The sequence below is a fragment of the Danio rerio genome, chromosome 12 (genome assembly GCF_052040795.2).
Source record: "Danio rerio strain M-AB ecotype USA chromosome 12, GRCz13ab, whole genome shotgun sequence".
Classification (NCBI taxonomy): domain Eukaryota; kingdom Metazoa; phylum Chordata; class Actinopteri; order Cypriniformes; family Danionidae; genus Danio; species Danio rerio.
In genome coordinates, this window is record NC_141032.1 from 43,736,787 (window position 1) to 43,763,463 (window position 26,677).

At 35.9% G+C, this 26,677-nt stretch overlaps 1 protein-coding gene across 2 annotated transcripts in view; it reads left to right on the forward strand.

Annotated features, from left to right (window-relative positions):
* The window catches only part of LOC147841483 (uncharacterized), an 86,893-nt gene that overhangs the window by 39,406 nt on the left and 20,810 nt on the right, over positions 1-26,677 (forward strand). The window contains exons 3-5 of one of the 2 annotated variants that reach the window (XM_087276900.1): positions 16,092-16,225; positions 16,317-16,580; positions 24,487-24,556. In XM_087276900.1, coding sequence (XP_087133026.1) covers positions 16,520-16,580; positions 24,487-24,556 — 131 coding nt within the window. In that variant the 5' untranslated portion in view covers positions 16,092-16,225; positions 16,317-16,519. The remainder of the gene's footprint in view (positions 1-16,091; positions 16,226-16,316; positions 16,581-24,486; positions 24,557-26,677) is intronic. The other variant, XM_087276899.1, reaches the window with a different exon arrangement.

Genomic DNA, 26,677 nt, shown 5'->3' on the forward strand with positions numbered 1-26,677 from the left:
CACAGCCATGCGCTCGAGAGAGCAGGTCCAGGCAGCCAGAGGACTGCTTCAATCTTTCACTCACTTGTACTTTGTCATTTTAGCGAACACCTCAGATACTGTAGGCTGGTTCCTGTTGCTTGTGCGTCTTTTTTTACCGACGCCATTAAAACGACTCGGATCACTGCCTATTCACGAGTCCCGCAGAAAAAGTGATTGACAGGTGGTAATTATGTGTGTATCTTGCCTTTATTCATTTACTGTATGATTTGTTTATGGGTAAAACAAAGACCATGCAGGTCAGGTAGTTTAAACGGTAGGCTACAAATAATTAATTGGTCATTAATTAATTAATTATTCATAATCGAAAATCGAATCGAATCGTGCCTTCAAAATCGAAGATGTAATCGAATCGAGGATTTAGAGGATCGTGACACCCTTAGTTAAGACATATAAAACTGTAAGGTTGTTGAACATTTGAAGTTCTAAAGCAGCTGTTTTTTTTTTTTCAAAAGACGTGATAGTGTCATTAGAAACTGAATGAAACTGAAAAAAAATAAAGATCCTCACCTGAGTAAATATCTTTTTTTTCAGTTTCATTCAGTTTCTAATCATGGGGCTGCGAGACAATAAATAAGAAGAGCGGAGCTGCGACAAAATAATGGATTAAAAGCGTGAGGATATGGTCAAATAAATTAATAAATTCAAAAAAAGTGTGACTGCTGCTTTCTCCCTTCGCCATGCTGGAGAGGAATAGTCTGAGTTGGTTTTATTGAATACAGCTCTCATTTGATTGAATGAAAGGTACGAGTAGCCCTTACTCTGGCTGGAAAGTCTCAAAAATACACACACACATGTATCCAGGGGGAGTCGTACGTGAAAGAGGATTTGCACATTCTCATTCAGGATGAACTCACAAGTTTTAAACATTCAAAACTTTTTGCACACTCTTATACATTTGCAAATGGTGTTTTGCATTTGTGAAACGTATTTTATGAAAATGTATTTTTATTTTGTGCACGTGAAATTTTTTTGTGAATATAAATAAATATTTTACGCACGTAAATTTGGTTTTATGCACGTGAATTTGGCTACGCATGTGTACATCGTGTCTTTTGCGTGAATTTCTTTTGAGACTTATCTGATTCCATAGTCCAGACACTGGAGGCATCTCCTTCTTACTCATTTTGATACCTTGTGGGTTAAAGTTTGGCGCTTAAGTGACCTGAGAGAAAATGTTCTTTTTAAAAATAGAAGATTTTTCAAAATAAAAGATTGTTTAGACTCCTGGATACTTAGAGTCCAAATCATCCTTGACCCCTTAAGCGAGGTACAAAGAATGGACCCCTGAAAACACATAAAGAGAGAATAAAAGTTTACATTTAGAACATCAGTCTATTGCAAGGAGCTTGTAGAAGTTCTCTGTGTGTCCCATCTTGGACATTCCTTTTTGTCATGAATACCGTGGAATCGGATTACAATTGATCATCAAGTCTGGATGGGAGAAGCTGACGGTGTGTTTGCTGACGCATTTGTTAAATAAAAGCAAAATAATTATGTGATCGGCCATATTGATTGCAACTATTATGTTTAGAAATGTGTTGAAAAAAATATACAGGGGATGGAGGTGCTAATAATTCTGGTTTCAACTGAATGTATATTTAGATTACCGCTTTAGTATGTTACTTATGTATAGGTTTAAAAATTGCTCTTACAGTACATCCAGCGTTGTGTTCATAATTATGATTATGTTTCTTTGTGTAGCACTGTGGTCCTGTGAGACAGAACATTTTGTTCCACTTTATTTCCACACATGTAGCAGAATGACAGTAAAGCTCGTATGGACTTGACTTGAATATCAGTTACTTCCTATGCTGTTCTTTTAAAATAAATAAACAAATGGCATCTTTTTATGCATCAACATCCTTGAAACATGAAACCAGCACGAGTTTGCAATAAGCCTTTCCCCCCACAGACATACCTGAAGAGCTGGGAGTTTACAGTCAGGCCGCTGTAAAGAGAGGCATAATTATGTGTTGCTCTGTGCAGGCAAGTTGCTAAAATGATCCTCATTAGGGATTTGCAGGAACCTTAGGGAGCCTGTTTACTGTGAGCATCTCAAAGGAGCTGCAATTCAAGGCCAGACTAAAACGCCAGCCGCTTCTATTCATCTCTATGCCACAGCAGCGAACACTGCGGCAGGACAGGACATTGTACGCTTTACTGACATCCAGCAGACTTGTTTTAGCGGCCAGAATCTTTGTAACAGCTACAGGAATAGTTCAGACCAAAATGAAAAGCATGTTGTTACTGACTCATTTCTCGCCAGACATAAACTGTTTTGTGTGTGTGCATCACACTTTTTTTCCCTCATTCAAAGCTATTGAATCACTTCAGAAGACATATGTAGCATGTTATATTTTTTATAAGCACTTTTTTATTGCTTTTATTTTGTTCTTTTTTAAGATAAAAGTTTTATAACTTGAGATAGAACTTTATTTCAGCTAGTTGTGACATTATTAGTTTCAAAGTCACTTATTTTACAAGATGTAAGACAAGCCTTTGGTGTAGGGCTGGGGGATATGGCAAAAAATGCAATCTCGGTTAATTATTTTCCATATTGAACAATAACAATATATATTTTGATATAAGTTGTTAATGCTTCCAGATTTAAAAGAGTATCCCAACAATAACTGAAGCAAAAGTTAGAGGGACCATTAAATAACAACCTATTTTCAGTGGGCAATAATATTTGGTGACCGAAAATTTGGTGCATCTCTAATGCTGCGTTTGCACCAGACGTGGAAGAAGTGTCAAGAGTGAGGGATTTAAGTGTTAAGTCAATGCAAAGATGCGAAAAGACATCCTGTGGCATAATACGCACGAATGAGGTGGCACGAAGAATGTGATTTGCACGAATGGCGTGGCGCGAGTTGAGTGGTTTGCACAATTGACGCGCTTACGTGCAAATTGCTGGATTTAGAAAATCTGAATTTCAGCAGACATTCACATCGTGTTAACCAATCAGGAGCTTTCTCTTGTAGGGGAGTGGCTAGCGCCTGTTGTTGGTGTCCCGGGGGGGAAATCTTACTGACGACACCGAACAACAGTTCGTCAAATTGGGCTCGGCTTATTCGGAAGCCTCAATCATCCAGGTATAGTTTCTGGAGGACTTTATAAACTCTCAGAACTGTTTGCACCTCAGAATAGATCTAGTGGACTCAGGCACGGCTCCAAATGAATCAATGTCGTTTTTCAGTTTTATATATATACATATATATATATATATATATATATATATATATATATATATATATATATATATATATATATAATTATTTATTTCTATTTTTAAATAAAAATAAAATGCCACACACATAACAAAATTACACAAATTGAACTAACGTTTCATCCATCCATCCATTCATTCATTTTCTTTTCGACTTAGTCCCTTTATTAATCAGGGGTCGCCAAAACAAAATGAACCACCAATTTATCCAGCATATGTTTTGCGCGGTAAATGCCCTTCCAGCTGCAACCCATCACTGGGAAACCCATTCACTTTCATTTACACACACACATACACTGCGGACAATTTAGTTCACCCAATTCCCCTTTAACACGGTGGAAACCCACTCAAGCACATGGACAACATGCAAACTACACACAGAAATGCCAACTGACCCAACCAGGGCTTGAACCTGTGACCTTATTGCTGTGAGGCGACAGCGTTACCCACTGCACCACAGTGTCATCCCACAATTAACATTTAAATAATCCAAAAGTAAAAACTAGCTAAAACTGTTCAACTGCAATAGTTACGAATGGAGGATAGTATTCATATAGAAATTTGTATGAATGTTAATAGAAAAATAACAGTATGGAATACAACTGCATAAAAATGACAAAAAAAGAATTATGAAAATAATGATGAGCAAATAATGTCTTTTAAGTGATAGTCCCTCTATTTCTGTGCTTTAAATTGTGTGCCAAACATTTAGGCTTTAAAGCCATTTCGAAACATTTTTTTTTTCTGTAAAATAGATTCTTCCAAACATATTTCCAGGAATTTCTAATGCATGTCTTGGGACTTTTCAGCTCTCATTCTGTAATACTTCCATCTATTCTACATAATCTTACACTACTTCAAATCCCAAAATGCATGAATATAAACTCAAAATACTCCCAAATGTGGCTTTTAAATTATGTCAAGCATCCCAGGATCCCTGCAGTGCATGATTTACAACAAAACCAGATCATTGTATGTAAAACTATGTATGCATTTGACCTCCAGGAGGAAGATATATGGAGTCTGTAAATGCAAAGCTTCTCGGATTCTTCAATGTTGTACAGCGATCAGGTGATCAGATGTTCGACTACACATGACCATCACACCTCTCCAGCTGTCGGTGTCATTTAGTGGCTGATAAAGATCTATCTAAAAAGGAACAACTTGAAAATACAACAGATTTAAAACACCTTTAAATTAAAATCTAAGTTTATTTATATACAGTGCTCATATAAGTTCACCCCTCGCTAACCTTCTATAGGACGCTTCACAATATTATATTTGTGCGCATATATAAGTTAGTCACTACTGAAGACAAATCTGGAGCTTATCTAACTAAATAACTTACAATAATGGTCCAAAAATTAGTTGCCCAAATTTATAGTCATTCATTTTCCTTAGTCCCTTATTCATCAGGGGTCGCCACAGTGGAATGAACCGCCAACTATTCCAGCATGTTTTACGCAGTGGATGCTCCTTCCAGCTGAAACCCATACTGGGAAACACCCATTCGCATTCACACACACGCATTCACTATGACCAATTTTGTGCATCGAGTTCACCTATAGTGCAAGTCTTTGGACTGTGGGGAAAACCGGAGCACCCAAAGAAAACCCATGCCCACACGGGGAGAACATGCAAACTCCACACAGAAATGCCAACTGACCCAGTTGGGACTCAAGCCAGCAACCTTCTTGCTGTGAGGTGACAGTGATAAGCACTAAGCTACCGTGCCGTAAAAAAATAACAATAAAGACCATACAGAAAAAAATAAAACCTCAAAAATAAACAGAAATTAACACGGTTAAACTAAAAATCAGCTGATCAGATGTTCAGCTAAACATCAGTACCGCTCCTCCCCAGCTGTCGGTGCCATTTGGTGGCTGATAAAGATCCATCAGCGGACAAGACAGCAGTCACCTGAATGACAGCTGCGGAAAGAGCTTCATTAGTCTGCTGGTTAATGTCAGCCAGATCCATCTACAGTCAGAGCCGCTCTGACAAGAACGCAACAGCAATCCGCAGGCCAGAGCCAGTTATCATGGCACCAAGAGGAGATTAATTGGCCTGATTTCATTGTCATCTGACAGAGCAACGAAGAGAAATGGGCAGAGAGGGAAGACCCAGACAAGGTGACCCATGCTGAAATTATCCTAGATCACTGATTGGGGGATTTTTACATGACACATTCTGTTTTTGTTTTTTTTTACTTTTTTTTCCATTTCTTACTGTTGTTTGGTTTGTTATCAAAGGAAATATAGATTTTGGAAAATTAATTACTAGTTTGACCTGGTATCACTTCAGACATTTAAAGTTTAATCCAGTAGGAACAGAAAAGTATGATGGCTTATATTTGACAATGGGGTTTTCCTCCATTGTGGCTCTCAAGTCTAGTCAAAGCCATCAGCCATTATGATTTAGTTCTGGTATGATTTGTGGTAACATCCTTTCATTCTGCCGATTTATCATTCGCACTGTTGTTTTGTTTTATCATTCAATCTATTCTGTTGTTTTATCGTTCGTTCTCGTGCTGTTGTTTTATCGTTAATTTTATCATTAGTTCGGTTTATTCATCGTTCGCTCTAATGTTCATCGTTCTCTCTAATGTGTCGTTTTATCGTTCGTTTTATCGTTCTGCCGATTTATCATTCGTTCTATCACTCAGTCATTCTGTCGTTTTATCATTCATTCTATCATTTTATCATTCATTCTATCACTGTAATTTTTTCTACCATTCTATTGTTCTTTCTATTCTATCCTTTTTCTTTTTTTTCCATTTCTTACTGTTGTTTGGTCTGTTATCAAAGGAACAATACATTTTGGAAAAATGATTGCTAGTTTGACCTGGGATCCCTTCAGACATTTAAAGTTTTATCCAGTAGGAACAGAAAAGAATGAATAGCTTATATTTGACTATGGGGTTTTCCTCTATTGTGGCTCCCAGGTGCAGTCAAAGCCATCAGCCATCATGATTTAGTTCTGGTAGGATTTGTGGTAACATCCAATCCATCCATCTATCTATAGTTTGCTCTATCATTCCTTCTATCATTCATTCTGTTATTATGTTATATATTTATCGTTTGTTCTATCCTTTTGTCGATTTATCATTCGTACTATCGTTCTGTCATTTTATTGTTTATTCTATCATTCATTTTATGGTTCATTGAATCATTCTGTTGTTTTATCATTCATTCTGTAGTTCTGTCATTTTATCGTTTGTTCTGTCATTCGTTCTATTGTTCTGTCAATTTATCATTGGTCCTATCATTGTCATTTTATTGTTTGTTCTGTTGTTTTATTGTTCTTTCTATTGTTCTGTCATTTTATTGTTTATTTTATTATTCGTTCATCATTCTGTTTTATTAATTATTCTATCATTCTGTCATTTTCTCATTTGTTGTATCATTGTCGTTTTATTTTTCGTTCTGTCATTTTATTGTTCGTTCTGTTCTATCATTCGTTCTATCATTCTGTTGTTTTATCATTTGTTTTATCATTCCGTCGTTTTACCATTCAATCTGTCGTTTTATCATTCGTTCTATCGTTCTGTCGTTTTATCATTTTTTCTATCGTTTTAGCATTTTTTTTCTATTGTTCTGTCGTTTTATCATTCATTCTATCACTATTTTTTTTCTACCATTTTATTGTCTTTTCTATCCATCTGTGTATCTATCACACTGTCATTCCATCTATCTATCTATTGTTCTGTCTTTATATCCATCTGTCTGTCTGTTTATCTACTGTTCTGTCTTTCTAGCTCTCATTCTGTCTATTATTCTATCTATCCTTTTGTCTACAGTTTTGTCATTCTATTCATCTGTCTGTTGTTCGATCGTTTTATCAATCTTTCATTCATTTTATCTATAATTCAATCATATACTGTATATCTTTATATCATTCTATCTATTGTTCTGTCATTCTATCTATCTGTTCTTCCACCATCCATTCATCATTCATCCTACGGTTGTTCTATCCATTTACCATTCTATCATTCTATCGATCAGTCTGACTGACTGTCTGTCTGCCTGCCTGTATATCTATTTTTCTATCGTTTATTGCTCAGTCAGTCATTCTGTCATTCACACTGTCTGTATTCCTGTCCATTCATAGCATGAATAGCACCGTCCATTCATTGATCAGTTAGCATCTACAAACAGTTCAGTCTGATTTACAATGTAAAATAAAGCATTCCAGGTTCTCCATTCCTCAATGTGACACAGACTGTCTCATGTCTTCAACCCACCCGCACCTTGTAGTTACAAACACTCACTCTCTGATTCAAACCAAACTCAACATGTCAGGTCAAACTCCATTCATTTTCTACTTGCTGTCGGTCTGCTTACAAGTCAGCGTGCGGCTGCTCGATGTGCCTTGTTTCTATTTTTCACCCATGCTCAATTTTAGAGTGCCACAAGTGTTAGGGAAGAGATAATGAGCAGGAAGGCACCGTCACCACACACACACACACACACACGTCTCCATCCGCCTGCTGGTCCCCAACAGGCTTGTGTTAATTGCATATGACTTATCGCCTAACACATGTGGTCCAGCTGTGGGGAAGAGCTGGTGAGCTGCTAAACAATGCCATGGCATCTCTGTTGGCTCGTCATCCTTGCAGGAGAGCGGGCATCGTGGTGGGTTCAGAGATGGAGATTAGCTTCAGCACAGTTTGGGGCTTTGTTTAATCGAGAAAGCATCACATTGTTTTAAATAGATCATAGTCCGTTTTTGTTGTTATTTATCGGATCTGCTTCAAATTGAGTGCGATTCCAAGTAGTGTGGTGTTATAGGTTGATTTTTTTCTGAATCAGAAAAGAAAGTTATGGATCTGCTCTTGTTTCACATAGCATTTACACAGTTATTTTTAAAGCGGTAGTTCACCCAAAACTACAAATTCTGTGATCATTTTACTCACCAGTTTCTTTCTTCTATTAAGCACAAGCAAAGATATTTTGAAGAACGCTGAAAACCTGTAACTATTGACTTCCATAGTATGCAACAAAAATACTATGGAGGTCAGTGGGTACCTGTTTTTCAGCTTTCTTTAAAAAAAAAAAAAAGCAATCAAGCCCTTACTGATGGCTCAAGAGAAGAGGCCTGATGTTTAATAACTGTCCCGGGCAAATAATATATTGTTCCAGTCTGCCCCTGCTTAAAGGTTTGGAACCACTTGTGGGTGAGTAAATAATGAGTAAATGTATCTTTTTCAGAGAACTGTCTCTTTAAGTCCAAACATACAGTTACAAAAAAGGGCTTTATTATGTATATTGATTGACAGACTTTACTGAACATCCAGAAAAATGTCTTGTACTTGACTTAACATTGCTCAATTACTTGTGTAAATGTTTATTTAATTTTATTTACTTTATTTATTTTTATCCAGTTTTTAAGTTAATTTCAGTAATATTATTGACTAGTATGAAAATGTTCATGTGATTTATTTACAAAACAGTTTGTAAAGTCATATTTTCTGTCTTTGAGTAGTGATAATATATGAGAGACTTGCTTTGTTTACCAAATAAGTGGATCTAACTTGATTTGCACAGTAAACTTTAAAAACAAGCTTGAAAGGTATCATTTTATTTTAGTTAGTGTATGATACTCCTATAATCATACCGCATAAATCCTCAGATTTTTTACAAAATTCTCAGCAGAAATGCTAAAAAATGTCCACAGTTTCTGTCTGGCCCTGCCAGTGAGTAAAAAAGAGCTTATGAAATGTATAAAGAAGTCAAAAGTGTTGCAGGAATTCAAAGAAACATGTTATTTTTTTTTTCAGATACTGTACATGCTTTTGATGCCTGTATTAAACTGTGATGGACAACATTGCTACTTTGACAAGAAAAAAAAACTGTTTCTATTTATGGTCATATTGTATAGCATCATAGTTTTTGGTTTGTTTTAGATGTTTTTGGTACACAGCAACAACAAAAGTTCTTTTTTGAGTGAGTCACGTTTACAATGTTCCCTACTCCAGAGTTTGTTGGTGTTGATTATAGTGTTCATTTAAACATTTTCAACACTTGCAGTGTCAAAATGTCCATAAGATCCTGGTGTTTTCAGTGCTTCACTAATGAATGTTTATGTTTAAGTAATTTTTTCCCCCTCCACACTCTCAATTATATTTAGTGTTGGGCAACTTTTGATCCATGTCCACAGGTTGTTTTTTTATTCTGCAGGTTGTCACCACTATGGGTCGGTATATGATTCTGGTATGAAAACCTTGGATAAAAATATCACGGGTTCATGGTATTGGGATTACTTTTCTAAAATATATTCTTTTTAAATGTCTGAGTAAAACAACAAACACTTTTTAAACAATATAGTTTATTTTGAGAAACATTTTATATATTGTAGAACAATAAATGTCAGGCTAAACAATTCAAATAAATCATTGACTTCTACTGTCTTTATTAGTTTTAAAAACACTAATTTCTTTACCGTTTAAAATGGCATCTTTGGATATTTTTTCTACTGGAGATACTGTTGTCATAAAAAAAAAAAAAAAAATGTAAAGTACCACATATACCGCAGGAATGGTATTACAGAAAATTTTGGCTGTTTTTAAACATGAGCTGCTTCTCAAATGGCACACTATAGACTATGTACTTATGCACTTACACACTCAACAGCATAGTATATGTAGTGTCGTCCCAAATGGAGCACTTATGTGGGAAATTCAAACCGTTTCCCTGATGACATTTGCCGAATCAGTGTAATAAATGACCAAACCATCAAATAATACCTGCCATGAGTACAACCGCATCCTCCATTGAGAGGCGCTATAATCACTTTCGTAGGAGAATTTTGCTTTCACCATCGAAAATGAATAAAGTTATCCAATGTGTGCGCCAGATTGCTTCGTCCCTTCGGTCGCTGAGTGCGTGAAGTGTCCATCGTTCCACGCTTCATTTAACGGCTGAATAAGTGCATCATCCGAGTAATTAAAGTGCACTTTTTATTTTAAAGATTTCAGTGTGAACGCACTACTTACACTATTTATACAACAAAAATGGCGTAGAATAGTGGATAAGTATGCATTTTGGGATGCAGCTCTTGACTTCTCCAAACCACGGTATACCTTGAAAACGGTTATCGTCCAATGCCTAGTCACCACTTTATTAGATGGAGTAGAAAAGTAAATATTTTTAATACTTATGACACTCAAATTCACCCTATGTAGTCATTCACTTCTAGTAGTGTTGAATAGTTAACTCTGTATTAGTAAGAAATCTGAATAAGTGTTACCTACAATGAACAGAGTTACTTTTTAACACTTGTTACTTGTTTGGCCTGTCTTGTAAGATGTATATAGATTCTATGCTGCACCAATAATTGCCCATTGAGCTTAATATTATCAACACTAAAATAGAGTAAAACACTGAACACAAACAATAGTGTTTATTTAACTTTGGCCAGGGAGAATTATATAGACACTATAATAGTCTTGAAATTAACTCTCACAGTGTTGCATTAACACTGTAAGTTTTCTGTGTACTTTTGCCATTCATGTTTTAGTTGAACCGCTCGAGAGTTTAGAAGTGCACCTAACTGATTGAATAGATGTGTTCTCTAGCTGTTCAGTTTTTTTGCTTGATTTAATCTGGACAAGAAAATAAAATTATGTAGCTGCTCTTGATTCACATAACATGCACACAGTGGCTTTTAAGTCCAAATATAAAGAAGAAAAGGAGCTTTATGATGTGTATTGTGTGATTGTTTTACTGAACATCCAGAACAATGTCCTGTGCTGGGCTAAACATAGCTTGTGGTATGTTGCATGTGTATCCATTGAGAACTTGTAAGAGAGAAGCTTAAGATATGTGTAAAGGAGTCAAAACAGCGCAGAATATTTGTCACCAACACACAGAAACATGCTTTCAGTCATAATAAATATTTGTTTATTTAGAATTGAATGTGTTTCTCTGAATAAAAGTATTAATTACTTTCCAAAACAGAGAAAATAAATCCCAGCGACCCGAACATTTTAAGCCAGTAGTGTGCAATCAGAATGATAAATGCTGTGCAGAAAATCTGATGAATGTCCTTTTATTTTTAGGTTATATATATATATTTGCCAGTATAGTTGGAGGACAGACAAGAAAATTTATAAAAGAGAAAGGTGAACCGACTGAGACAGGACTCAAACCCAAGTTGCCTGAAGCATTGTCACAGCTTTTATCAGCACTTTGGCCCGACATGTCATGGTAACATCTTTTTGTTTTGGTTTGCAAACCTTGACAACAACAGTTCTTTGACAATATAACTTAATTTTCTGATTTGTTCTTCAGCACATCAGAAACTTTTAAAACTACACAGTAAAAAACCTTGCTGCCTTAGTTTTTAGCTGAATCGAATTAACTTTTCTAGTCATCTCAACTTAGTTCAATCAAACTAACTAAAAATGTTAAGTTAAACTTTGTCTAACTTAACAAAATGGTGTTAAAACCTGATTAAATTATTAATAGAAGTTAACCCCTGTGTATTGTTCAAATTGACTATACTTTCATGATGTTGACTTATCATTGTTATTGATTGTTGCTGTTTTTCCTGTTGGGACGAGGTACAATTTATAATTTCTTTACTGCTGATCATCAGTTGCTGCCATTAACCCTTTAGATAGGCCTGTTCAAATAAGTTTCTGGCATTTAAATGGAGATTTATAGATGTATGTTTCTAAGAGCTGCAGAGCTTATTTTGATTTTGTCAGACATATCAGTGAAAGTTCACAGTGGTCTCTCAGAACACACTTGCGCAGACACACAGAGGTTATTACTCCATATTAAATCCAGAAACTGAACTATATATATATATATAGCATTACTTCTGTACTTTTAACTAAAATGCTGGGATGTTAAAACCAATGTTGGGTCAAACATGGACAAACCCAAACTGTGAATTATACATATATTCAAAGTTGCCAAAGTTGCCTGTCGGTGTTTAACCCGGTGTTGCTTGTGACAACTTAGCATTTTTTTCACAGTGCATTTGTAGTAATAAAAACTTGACACAATTGTATGTATGCATAAATATATAGGAAATTCATCAAACGAAGCAAGTTAAATCTACACGTTTTGTATACTTTATTACCCTACGACCTAGTCAACAACAACAGATGTGGCGTTCCAGCAGCTGGTGTTTCATCAACCTGTTATTTGAGGATGTGCAGGGATCTTATTCTTCAATTTATCCCATGGAATAGTCTCAGATGAATTTAATTAGACTGCATTGTGGCTGTACCTCGCTCTGTGATTGCAGTGTGTAATTCCAGCACTCAGGGAAATCTACGAAGCCTTCGACAGCTCACCTCAATGCTGATGAGAGTATAGCCTCTGTTTGTCTGCCGGCGATTAGCTCTCAGGCCCAGCTGTCTCAACACATAATAAATATTGACTCCTCATACTTCCTTCATTCGCATAAGTTAATTAAAGCACAGACTATTTGGTTTCCGTGTTGCCATATTGGATGTGAAATGCAGCTTTCATTGAGAAGCCCCTGAGTGAGACCGAGAGAAGAAAGAGGGTAAAAGAGTCTGAGGAGAGGGAGAAAATACACAAATTAGTGGATGAAGACAAGTTGTGGATCAAAAAGCTGGGATTGCTTTAACAATGATTGACAAATCAGAAAAATAAAACATGAAAAACAAGAAACTGAAAGAAATCTGGAATGAAAACAACTGGATTTGTTTGTCATTGATAGCAACAGGGTTAAATGGAGAAAGAATTTAGACATTTTCTTATGATTTGTTCCCCAACAATCTAAGAGTCCATGATAGGAGTCATTTTAACATTTAGCAGATGCATTTGTCCATACCGACTATTAAATACAAACTATTCATAACACAAACTACTATAACACATTTAATTCATTATTATGTCCAAACTGGAGTATATTGAACTTATGGCCCGTTTCCACTGACTGGTACAGTATGGTACGGATCACCTTTATCAGGCTTGCATTTTTACTGCCAAAAGGGTACCAGTGGTACCCATTTGGTGGGTGTGATGTACGACAGAAATATTTAGTCGGCGTCATTGTCGCTTGAGGAAATCTCACCTTAAGTAAAGCTGTACGGGTCGTTCACATATCATATGAGAAGCACTTTTCACAAAACAGATGCTTTATACACATACTTGTGTATAAATGTTCACTACTAACTTTTCTATGAACATAACTTGATTATAACTGCAGATCAATGTAAAAATAGCCTACTGTAATGTCTGCAATTTTATAAATAAATAAATAAATGCAACATAAACATACAGACCCTTACAGTTTCTGAAATGTTGCCAATTACAGATAAACTACACACTGCATACATTTAGTCCTTATTTGGGTTCAAAAACAACATATAGCCTAAAGTCAGTGCAAAACTCTCATCTGTAACTTTAATCTTCACCAGCATAAGCAACCTCTGTTAGAAAGTAATTTCGTCAGTCTGAGTTCATAATAGTCCAAAAGGTACTGATAAGCATGGCAGTTTGTTCATGTTTTAGGTTGTTGAAAGATTCATTTTCTCAGTTGTTTTTTTCCGGCTTCTCCTTTGTTTTTTCGTGCTTCACTCTCTCGTTCATACATTTCTGAAAGGATCAGATGTCAAAAGTACTTCAATAATCACGCGCATGTTACTATTATCAGCTCAAGAAGTTCTCTCAAATATAAACGCGGTCGTGAGCTCTCTGGAGAAAGTGAAACCACTCCAAACTTTTAGACAGCCTGATAAAACAAAAACAGGACACAGCACTTTTAGTTCTTCTTGGCTTTGTGGCTGTTCGTCAAGACAAGGACAAGGTTTGGTTGAGCTTGGGTCAACCATGGCTTGTGATTATATGCATACAGTATTATGATGTAATGTCTCGGCTGTGTATTTAAAATGGCGGTTCCTTTGTTTTCATTCTCCTGCTTGTTTATGCAACGTTTCTGTGCATGTGACGTGTAGTGACGTTTTTCTGTAAACCAATAGCTGCGCATCTAGCTCTGCCTTTTGGTACCCTTTTGTCGTGCTAGCTACATTGCAAAGGGTACCCAAAAAGTGGTACGGTACAGTTCGCTTTTTCGTACCATTTGACAGTGGAAACGGCCATAAAAGCGTACCGCACAGTACTGTACATGGGCCGTTTTTGGTACCTTTTGAAAGTGGAAACGGCCATAAAAGCATACCAAATCATACCGTACCGTACCATACCACTCAGTGGAAACATTAGTATGCTAAGGTTCTTGGATGGTCTACTATTTAAAATGCATACCAATGAAGGCAAAGTTCCAGAAAACCACCAATTGTTTAAACGCAATGGACCAATGGTATTGTAATGAGTCTGAAACAACAGGGGTGAAGGATCTAAGTGTAGTTTATTAAGAAAATCGTCAACCAGGCAAAGGTCAAAACAGGGACAGACAGGAGCATGCACATAATCCAAAAGAGTAGTCAGAGTATATGCAAATGGTCAGGACAGGCGGCAAAACAACATGAAACGATAAACAAGTGTAGACAGGACAAGTAAACGCTTAGTATTGCTCACTTACAGTATAACAAGACTCGAATGTGTGTGGATGAGGTGTCCTTTTAGTCTTGGTAAGCAGTCAATCATGAGCTGTGTGTCTAATCAGGGGAAATCAGGAACTGGTGGGTGTGTGAGGTGCTTGATGGGAGTTGTAGTTTATCAAAGTTGCATATGTGTAGCTCTCAGCAATCTGCACAGGCTACATCGCTGGTGATTGTGACAGGTAGCTCAAAGCTGTTTTGGAGTCAAATCCCTTTAAAAGTTTACTTTAGTGATGATAAACTTTCAAAACAAATTTAAAAAACATTTTGGCTGATTTTTGTTCAAAATATAATTTCAGTTCTTTAGAATATTGACGGTTCTACACTTAGTACCGGAAATAGTAGAACATCCGGGAAATTTTGGCTTACAATTTTTAACATACTATGGCTCGGGACATACTGCTTCTATTTTTGAATACTATTTAGGATGGATAGCATGTGAATTGGAATGCAGCATTTCTCAATTCAATTCAAGTTTATTTGTATAGCACTTTTTACAATAATTATTGCTAAGGATGTCCAGATCCAATCACATGGTCGGAAAACGCTGTTTCAGGTTTCAAGAAATCACGTGGTTTCAGACTCAATCGTAATGGGACGTTATATATTCTCTTGGTTTTTTAACACATGCGGTCTGGGGGTATTATAAAGTTGATGACAACAACATTGCCATTGCAAACTGTGAGATATGCTAGGGATTGCCTGTTAGGTGTTTTAAGTTGAGGTGCTATTTGTTTTGATATTTAGATTTTTTTTTTTTATATTTACTATTGCAAGTCCGAGTCCAAAAATGAAGAATTTATGTTATTTATTACTTGATCGTTCAGCTACCCGACAGTAGTGCTCCTGAATCTCCTGAAGATCCTGAATCTGTTTTAGACTCTGACTCCAGGGCAAAAAAACAGATTGTGTAATCCCTAGTTATTGCTTTTTAAATGGTGCACAATATTGTATTACAATTAAATTTGGAAAGGTTAAGGCTATTAATAACCATAGCTTTAGTTATTAATAACTTTAACTAATATACTAGTAACTAATAGCTTTTAAAAGTTAAGGTTTTATATATAAACATAGTTCATTTGCAGTTGTATTGTAAAAAGGTGATGTCTATTTGTGCATGTTCAATAAAGTATATTTGCGTATTAAGTGTATACGTTGTCCTTAAAGTGTTCAATGTTTTTTATGAATTACATGTGTTGTAGTAGTTTGAAAGTCACTATGGACGAATGCATCTGCTAAATGTTATAATGACTCCTATCATGGACTCTTCGATATTGTCAGTTCTCTATCAGAAACCTGCATGTCATCATTCTCTCACATCCAGCACATAAATCCCTGTATTCTGACTCATGAACTCGCCCAGGTCCCATGTGCAATTTTCGGCGGCTCGGCTCGCTTTCAGATTCTACTCGCAGGTAATGCAATGCTGCCGCCCCCAGCCGCGGCTCTCACCGCACATCAGCATGCTTAATTTCCTCGTAACTCTCTCTATTTCTCTCCCCGCAGTGGTTCGGGTTCATTTTTCATACCGGCCGTGAAACATGTAATGCAATACTACCACTGCAGACGTCCTGGTGGTGAAAACCACGTCCATCAGCGGCTTGCATGTTTAATTTATGTCCTTCACTACAGCCAGAAGTGCCTGCTTCTGAAACATGTCTTAAACCGCTGGATTGTCTTTTGCTCAAGTGGGCGATTTTTCCAACCTAATGGACCAGGAGCCCATAGCTGTCAACATCGTCCTTGGGAGCAATGATGCCATGACACATGGTGAGGAGTTTGTTTGTGGGGAACGTGATTATGGCAGACTGACCTGAGTGCATGTGGGAGATGCTTTGATCTAATGGAGTCATTTAAATGGGATAGAAGCATGCATTAACCTTTTATAGGACAAAGAATTTTATATGGTAACATGATTGACACAGATGACTCTATATTTGAAGGAAATATTTATTTGTTTGTTTAAATTTTTTTAACCACATTCTTTCGTCATTTTAGACTGAAAATCATCTGAATGGTCTAAAGCATTGGTCCCCAACCTTTTTATCACCACGTACTAGTCAACGCTTGACAATTTTACCAGGTGCATTGGTGTGGTGGTTCGTAGCTTGCTATGTGACCATTCATTCATTCATTCATTTTCTTTTCAGCTTAGTCCCTTCAATAACCCAGGGTTGACACAGCGGAATGAACCGCCAACTTATAAAGCACATTTTTACGTAGCGGATGCCCTTCCAGCCGCAACCCATATCTGGGAAAAATCCATACACACTCATTTACGCTCATACACTACGGACAATTTAGCTCACCCAATTCACCTGTACCGCATGTCTTTGGACTGTGGGGGAAACCGGAGCACCCGGAGGAAACCCACGCGAACACAGGGAGAACATGCAAACTCCACACAGAAACGCCAACTGAGGCTCAAACCAGCGACCTACTTGCTGTGAGACGTCAGCACTACCTACTTTGCCACTGCGTAACCTAAAAGTTTTATTTATGGAGAAAATTACAAAGCACTGCAGTGTTTGGGTGTTCTGTGTTTGTCTGAGATAGTTAGTCTACCGAAATGTTTATATTCCATACAAGCTGAAGCTGATTGGTCAGTTCTGGTCATGTGACTTGCAGTGCGCATTTATTCAACTGGGTGCGTCTGGAAGGTCCTCGATTGTAAACAATGAACTTGCACAAACTCTGGAAAAGACCCCTAAAGGCCGCTGTCACTTGCAATCTCCAGTAGTTGATCTTCTTGCACAGACATGGTGGATTCACCTGGTTTGTTGACAAATGGTTGCAGATCTATTCCTCGGCAGTTTGTGGGTCCCTCACTGGGTCTTTACCCTTTAGCAAAGAAACTCTCCAAAGACGTCTGTTTCTTACTCATTGAGCTGCTTGTTGGTTAAATTTGGGCACTCAAGTGACCAAGATGTAAGCGAGAGAATATGGTCACTTTCGGATAGTAAATAAAATTGAAATAATTATTTTCTTGTGATCAATCAACTGGCCCGGTGGTTGAGGACCACTGATCTAAAGCTCCTTGACTTTGTTGAAATTTGGTAGATGAACAGAGCAAAAAAACTGAGTCCATGATTTAATCATGCTAAGTAGGGTTGGGTGTTGAAACCTGGTGCCATTATAGCACCGGTACTGGTGTGTGCCTAAACGAATCAACATATACATTTCGGTGCCGCTGGTGCTGCGACAAGGACGTAAGAAACATCAAGGAGTGCATCAAAGGCACACATAGGTGCGCATTGTCACACCATCTCTAAACATTTATTTCTACACATAATTTTAATGTGCGGTATAAAATTCTATTAAAAGAGCACTCTTCCACCAGTCTGTACTTAATGTTTACATTAAATAACTCAGTTTGTCATGGGGCCATGAATGAAAAGTTTACTGCAGTTAAAGTCGAAAAATGAAACACCTAAAGTTACATGAAACCCTGGAGGAAAAATAGATATCGTGGTGACGCAATGACGTTAATCTATCTATGTACTAAAACATGCAAGACAGGATCATGAAAAGAACATTCAAAAAGCAACTCGCGTAAACACCTCAATCATATTACTGTCTTATTCAGATTAAGACAAATCATTAGATTACTAATAACCATGTAAACACAGTTACAAGCCCCAACCCACCATAATTTTGTGGCTCAAAAATATCGAATCAGGCACCGTTTTGGCACCGGTATCATTTTAAAAGTATCGATTTAGCACCGGTATCGAAATAACCCCAAACAAAACCCAACCCTAATGCTGAGTGGTTGTAAAAAAACAGTCACACGTGGTTCTCATGGTCAGAAATGACCGCCATAGGAAATGAATGGGGGACATATGGACATTTAGAAAATATTTTGTTTACAAAAATACAAATCCTTTTTGACTTTTTTGTTTCTGAAAACATTAAAGGACATTTTTTCTTCAAAACTTTTAAATCCTTTATTCATTCACTCTATTTCAGTGGCTTCCACATCGGAGTGAACCACCAACTATTTCAGCATATATTTTACACAGCGAATGCCTGAATCCCCGCAACCCAGTATTGGGATACACCCATACACATTAACTTGGTTAAATTGTGTTTCTGACACCCTTCTAAGCAAATTTAAAGTTTGTTTATTACATATTACAATCCCTGTTAAAGGTAAAAGTGTTCAAGAATTATATTCAAGCAAACGTAAATGAATATCTTAGGCTTTTAATGAAACATTTAGACCTAATGAAGTCTGAAAAAAGACCATCACCTTAACATTTTTTTTATTATTACTTTACCATATACATCTCGCACGAGCTGTTGACAGTCGTATATGTGTCCCACACTGCTAAAAACACTATTAGGACACCTATATTTCACTAAAAAGTGTAAATTGGTTGTTTTTGCGTTATTTCAAGCAAATTCGTATTTTCGGTTTGAAACGAATTTTTGAAGCTGCGTCACGGTCATGACAAAATAGCCTGTATTCCAGCGTGCAGACTGGACGTCTGTGCCAGAGTGTGTCTTATTTCGTCTTACAGTGTGATGCATTAATGCATGAGTAAGGCTTGGTTCAAACCAATCAGCGCGCTCTATTGTGCAACTTCATTAATATTCATTAGTGTCACCGTGTTTACGCCCCAGAGACGCTACGTTGTGTTGGCAAAACAAGCGTGAAGTGTTGCTTTTATAGTTTGCTGCAGTTAAGTTTCGTTTTCATTTTCTCTTTGTGAGAGCTCAGACTCACGCAATGAATTAACAGTGTAGGCGACGCTCGACAACAATAACTTACGTGTCTAAGGAGGATTATTGTTTACCTGAGAGCTGTTCTCATCTGCAAACGCTGAGATCCGGATTCGCTTGTAGTCTTCTCCTAATAAAGACGCGGCTCTTGTTGCTGGTGATTGTCCTGTCTCTACAGATTTGGCAAGTGAGCGACCAGTGCTCTTTGTTTATTCAGTTTATTCGTATCGAACAAACTATTGCACCGAGTGTAAACATGTTAGCACCACCACAAAACTTTAACCTCGTGTAGGGTTTTTACCGCATTTAGTGACCGGAATAACACACGCGGCTTTCTGATGCTACCTGCTATGTGCATCTAAGTTTTCAGGAAATGCTGAGGGTTTTTTTCTCTCATTCGCCGTGTGGTATCAAACATTGCATGAAAAATACACGCTTAGAGCAGTTCCTCAAATCAAGTATCTCGTTTGTCACGAGGGAGATGACTGAATTCCCTGAATTAAAGAGCCAAACTGCAGTTAAAGTCCACCATTTAATAATTTGGCAAATAATTTTACAGATGTCCATGTAGGTTAAACACTATCACTTTCTCCTGTGTGTGTCTGTGTGTATTTTGATTCTGAAACTCGCGCGTGCCCAAATAGACACTCCTACACCATCCCACTTTAGTTCCTCCGAGACTCCCCCCTAAACAGAGCTGGATACGCCCACTTTTCTGACTTTTTCCAAAGTAGAGGTGTGAAAACACCCTGCTGAAACGAGGGGGTTTCATGGCCCTTTAACTTGAATAAAAGGTGAAAAAGACTCCAATCAGCATATTGATGAAAGTAGTGGAGCTCAGATGATTTCATCTCTTTATCTCGACTCCCTCATGTGTCAAGATGGTCGGTGTCATTATAGAAATTACGTTGTGCAAGGTTTTATATAGCATCTATTTCCAGGATGCATGTAGGAACATCATGTATGTTATAATGATTTTTTGAGCATTAAAGGATGTGTGGATTATATCAACTTCATACACGATTATGGGTATCAGGCCTCATTTGGACATCTGCATTAAGCAGTAAGATACATGGAGTTTTCTCAGGGGATTTCAACACAAAATTGCGAGTTCAAAGAAATGATGTGAAAGGCTGCTGTGAAGATTATATTCTTGGTAAGAGGACGTAGATCTTAACATGGATGTAAAGCTAAACTTCAAGACATATTCTGTTTGGTCACACTGTATAAATGGCGAAGTGGGTAGCACGAAGCAAGAAGGTCGCTGGTACAAGCCTCGGCTGTGTCAGTTGGCATTTCTGTGTGCAGTTTGCATGTTCTCCCCATGTTCATGGGCATTTCCTCCGGTTGCTCTGGTTTCCCTCACAGTCCAAAGACGTACTATAGGTGAATTGGGTAGGCTAAATTGTGTAAATGAGTGTGTATGGATGTTTCCCAGTGATGGGTTGCTGCTGGAAGCGCATCCGCTGTGTAAAACATATGCTGAATAAGTAGGTAGTTCATTCCGCTGTGCAACCCCAGATTAATAAAGGGACTAAGCCGAAAAGAAAATAAATGCATTAATGTATAAACGGGACTCTGGAAGTTTACTTACTGTATTTAAAGTCACAATGAAACCAAAATTTACTATATTTAGTTGACGTAAACTAAAACCATGAAGCTAAAACCTTTTTAATAAAGATAATGAATATATTAAATAAAATCTAATTAAAAATATTTATAATTTAAGTAAATAAAAAAATTAGCTTGTTTTTCCCAAAAAATACCATAATATAATAATAATAAAATTCTAAAAAGAAGAAGGAAAATGTATTTGATTTTACTAACACAGAAAACTACAAAAAAAGAAAAATGTATTTAAGATTTTAATAAAATGAAAAGTTTAAAAAATAAATTTATTCATTCTGTTTTTTGAACAATTAAATCTGATTTATTAAACCAATATATTTGCTAAAATAAGTTCAAGCAAAATATTGAAAAAAATTACAACCTACAAGATGTCAACTAAATTCTTCCGTTTAAAAAAAAAAAAAAACTGCATTTAATATTTGTTTATAACATCTACATTTGGTTGTACTAGTTTTTGGACCATATCGTAAGTTTGTCAGATAATTTGGCTTCAGTACTGACTAATCTAATGTTTATGCACAAATATAATATTGTATAGCTTCCTATTAAAAATATTATCTTAAAAGAGAAATTTGTGAGGGATGTACTTGTATATGCTGAGCACTAAGGATATTGCGTTTATACAACAGTTTCAACAGTTTATACAACAGTTTATACAATCGTGTATCAAAAATCTTTTTGTATGAGGTGATGACAAAACAGGTGATTTTGCTGACATTTTAAGATTAGGAGGCTGAACGACACAAAATGACATAAGTTTACAGAAATTTTCCAGTATTTCTCTGTTGGGAGATCACAATAATTAACCCCGAAAAAGCCAAAGCAAACACTAGCAGATTACTATGGTATAAATACAGCACTACAGCATACAAAAGAGGAAGATCGACTTTGAATGTCACTTTACTAGTTTTATAATGATTTGATCAGCTGTAGTTGAAAAAATGAAAAGAAAATGCTGAGTGTTTCTCCCCCTGTTATGGACTTACTATCTGGACCTTTTTGTGGTGCAACCATCTTTGCTCTGTTATTATGACAGACTGATGGCCACCGATCTCTGAAATTATAAATATTTAAAAACAGGCACTGTTCATATGAATAAACTGCATCATTGTGATCTAAACAATGACATTCTTGACTAAAAAAAGCCTCAAAAGTGCATTATGTCGTCCAAATCTATATACTGTATATATATATATATATATATATATATATATATATATATATATATATATATATATATATATATATATATATATATATATATATATTATTATAATCAATAATAATAACTATTATTTTATTTTTATGATTAAGTGGAGTCTTTAAAAGTTGTAAAATTCAGAAGCAAGATAATTAAGTGCAATACAATTTCACAATTTCAATTCATTTCTTACAATTCAATTATATATTGACTACCTTGTTTGTTTGCACATGCTATTTGGATAATAATCAAATAAATTTTGGTTATTAATTTTAGTCATTTGGTAATAAACTTGGCTTGCTTATTGGTTATTGTTAATTTGCTGGTTATAAAACTTAACAACAAAACAACAAAACTAAACAAAATACAACAATGGAACTATAGTCTGTAATTTTACTAAAATACTTTAGAGCTTTATAGTCAATGCCTCACTCAAAAACCTGCAAAATCACATGCAATAATTTAGAATATAAACGCTCATCACATTTATAGCTTACAGCTTCACAAAACACTCCAGTCCATTTTACCTGAAAATGTGCAGCGATTCACAGCCTCTCGAGCAGCTCGGCTCATTCCATTCAAATAGTGTAATAAGACAATCCATTAAACATTTATCTTTGCGTTAATTCATATTTAATATTGGCCGTCAGCTTCTGATATGAGGAGAATGGGGTGTAAATTCATATGCGTGTCAGGCTTCTCAGATGAGCCAAACCTTCTATGGCATGTTAAAGAGATCCCAGACATTTCTTGGAGAGCACATGCAATATAATGCATTTTTAAAAATGAATTCCTGCATCATTCATTTGTTAGATAGTTCAGAAACTTTTTAATTGGGCACTAAATAAAACTTTGAGCCGGTCCCACCAGTGGCGCTCTTAATGTATCAGGATACACAGGGGACAGGAATAACCACAGGCTGGAATTCGCCTTTATCAGAGCCTGGACGGGGAACTAGAAAGCAAGTTGTCGCTTTAGCAAGCACTTTTATACAAAGTGGCAGAAGTGTGTAACTATTTAAAGGGGTCATTACTAGACCTGCACTATTTTGATCTCTTTTATTATTGATTATCTGATTTCTGCGCTGCGTCCAAAACCCCCTACTACTCAGTAGGTACTGCATTTCAATGTAAACGTACTATATACTCGGCTGTTAGAAAAGTATGTTCTATACAATATGAATGTGAAAAGTATGAATGGAATTCGGATGTACTACATCCGCCATTTTGTCATGGTCACGCGACCTACCTGCGTCATTTGCGTCACTTCACTCCCATTCATGAATTCTCTCGTGGGGCATCATAGGATAGCGCAGCGTGCATGGGATGCGCACTTCAGAATCTCGCCGGAAGTAGTAAATCATCCAGGTACTTCTCGCATACTGATTTTCGAATTCTATGAATTGGGACATACTATACTCGGCTCGCATACTGATTTTAGCATACTATATAGTATGGAAGTATGTGGTTTTGGACGCAGCCCTGGTGTTTGGAATTGATTTATTGCTGTTTTTGTGATGCTTTTTCTATTGTTTGGTTATTAGTATGTGTATTGGTTATTAGTATGTGTATTTTCTTTAATAACTAAGTCATTTAAATTTGTCTTAATAATATGTTATGTTTAAATGTATGGCAAGTCTGACTGGTATTTTTCAGTCACTGTTCAAAAGTCTGGCGGCAGTTTATATATGATTATTATTCATTTTAATAATAGTTATATTAATTATTATAATATTATTTGTGCATTACATTTTATATTAAAATATTTAAAATAGAGTTTTTAAGAGTCTATTTATTTATTTATTTATTTACTTGCGTAATAAAGTCAGACTGGCAAGTTTCAATCAATCCTGCAACTGGAACTGCTCTTAGGTTCTTTAAAAAGCACCTATTTTATCTCTTTTACAAGATGTATGATAAGACTTCAGTGTATCCAGAATGAGTGTGTAAGGTTTCAGCACAAAATACATATCAGATTTTTTAATATAGCCTCTACAATATGCCCAGTTTGGTGTCTGAGTACAGTGTCTGTTTTTGTAGCCTGTGGTTTTAAATCCAAATGAGCTGCATTTCCTCACCCACTGCTCTAATGTGCGTGTTTGCTTCTCATGTGTTACATCAGATAAACAGCCGTCAGTGACAAAGACAGACTTGGATGAAGCTGAAATAAAGTCACTAGTCAAAAATACCAAGTATGTTATTTGATGTATTTGTGTTGGTTTTTTAAGGCTTTCTGAAATGATGAGTCACACACATGCTATTTGCAGCACACACAGACATATCCTCATTTATTAACACAATGCAGCTGTGGGAATTATAGTGGTTAAGAAGTACATAGCGATTTTACTTTATTACAAACATGCTCTGTTTAGAAATGTTTAAAACTTATAAAATTTATTATTGAGGTGCAGTTGATTACAGAGAGTTGAAACAAATGTTTTAACCCCCGTTTACTTCCAAAAAATGTTCTGTGGACATTTTTATGCATGCTATTATGGTGACATGACACCTGTCAATCAATTCAGTGGGCGGGGAAAACTGCCACTCCTATGTCACGTTGTGGTGGGCCTCAAAATTACTTGGATTTGGATCCTATTTTAACGTCAGTAAATTAAAAAAAAAGAGACTTGTTAGATTTTTATCACTTAAATATGACAATGGATACACTATACCCACTATACTACACTACTTTTAAGATTATTATTAAAAATAATTATAATTAACAATAATGCTTATTATTAAAAATAATAATGCTAGCAATACTGATATTATTATTATATTTGTATTACTTTTTATAATAATAATAATTATTATTATTATTATTAGTAGTAGTAGTAGTAGTAATAGAAGTAGCATTAATATTAGCTTTATTATTATTCAGTGGTGGGTAAAGCACACAGATAGATACCCTAAAATATTCCTGTAGAAGTACACCTCCTCCTTTTCAATATTACTTGAGTTAAAGTACAAACATTTTTATTTTTATTTATTTATTTTTTGCTGAAGTTAATGAAACAAAGTACAAGTACTTATTGATGAATGCTTAATATGCAAGACGGCTTAATTACCAAGACTTTAAAGTTTCAGTTTAAAAAAAGAACAAAATCAGTTTTTTCATGAACCTGAACTGGTGAAAATATTGTGTTTTAGAAAGTAGGGAAGTAAAAGTTTCTTAAAATAAATTAACTCTGATAAAGTACAGAGACGTAAATTATATAATAAAAATAATAATAATTCCTTACATTTATATAGAGCTTTTCTGGGCACTCAAAGCACTTTACACAATGGGGGGAATCTCCTCATCCACCACCAGTGTGCAGCATCCACCTGGATGACGCGACTGCAGCCATTTTGCGCCAGATCGCACACCACACACCAGCTGATTGGTGGAGAGGAGACAGAGTGATGAAATGCCAATTATGATATGAGGAGAGTTAGGAGGCCGTGATGGACTGAGGCCAGATTTGGCCCGGATGACGGGCTTAAACCCCTACTCTTTTTCGAACGACATCCTGGGATTTTTACCGACCACAGAGGGTCGGGACCTTGGGACCTCGGTTTATGTACTTAAAGGGAAAATTCACCCCAAAATATAAAATTGATTACCTATTTTAGTCACCCTCAAGTGGTTCCTTCTTTTTTCAATTAAATACTAAAGAAAATATTTTGAAGAATGTTAGAAACCTGTAATCACTGACATCTATTGAAAAAAACAATGGAAGTCGATAGTTACAGGTTTCCAGCTTTTATTGAACTATATTCTTTTGAGTTTAACAGAACAAAGAAACTCTTAAAAGTTTGAAACAAGGGAAGGCTATAAGTAAATGATGACAGAATTTTCATTTTTGGGTGAGCTATCACTAAGTACAGCAGTGAAGTAAAAATAATTGTATTAATATTACATAATAATGCAATTTTTTGTTTTTTTACAATGCATTAATACATATTTTACAGATTTTAATGTATTTGAAGTTTTCATACAGTAATGATTTGTAGTTCAAACCATTTTTTATGTTGGGGAGAACAAAGAAACTGTTAAAAGTAAAAAAAAAAATTAAAGGATAAATAAATTATGACAGATTGTTCAGTAGTACAATATAGGAAAGTAAAGTATTTTATTGTTGCCCAATGATTCTAATGTCTTTTTCATAATGCAATTATTAATAGTAAACAGAATTTAACGCAAATTAAGTTGAAATTTTGGTACAGTGATTTGCAGTTGGTCTTTAATACATCATTTTGGATACTAAATATTGATCTGGCTAGTCTTTTCCTCTTCAGTTTATCTCTAAACAGTGTTTGCTTCTTTATTC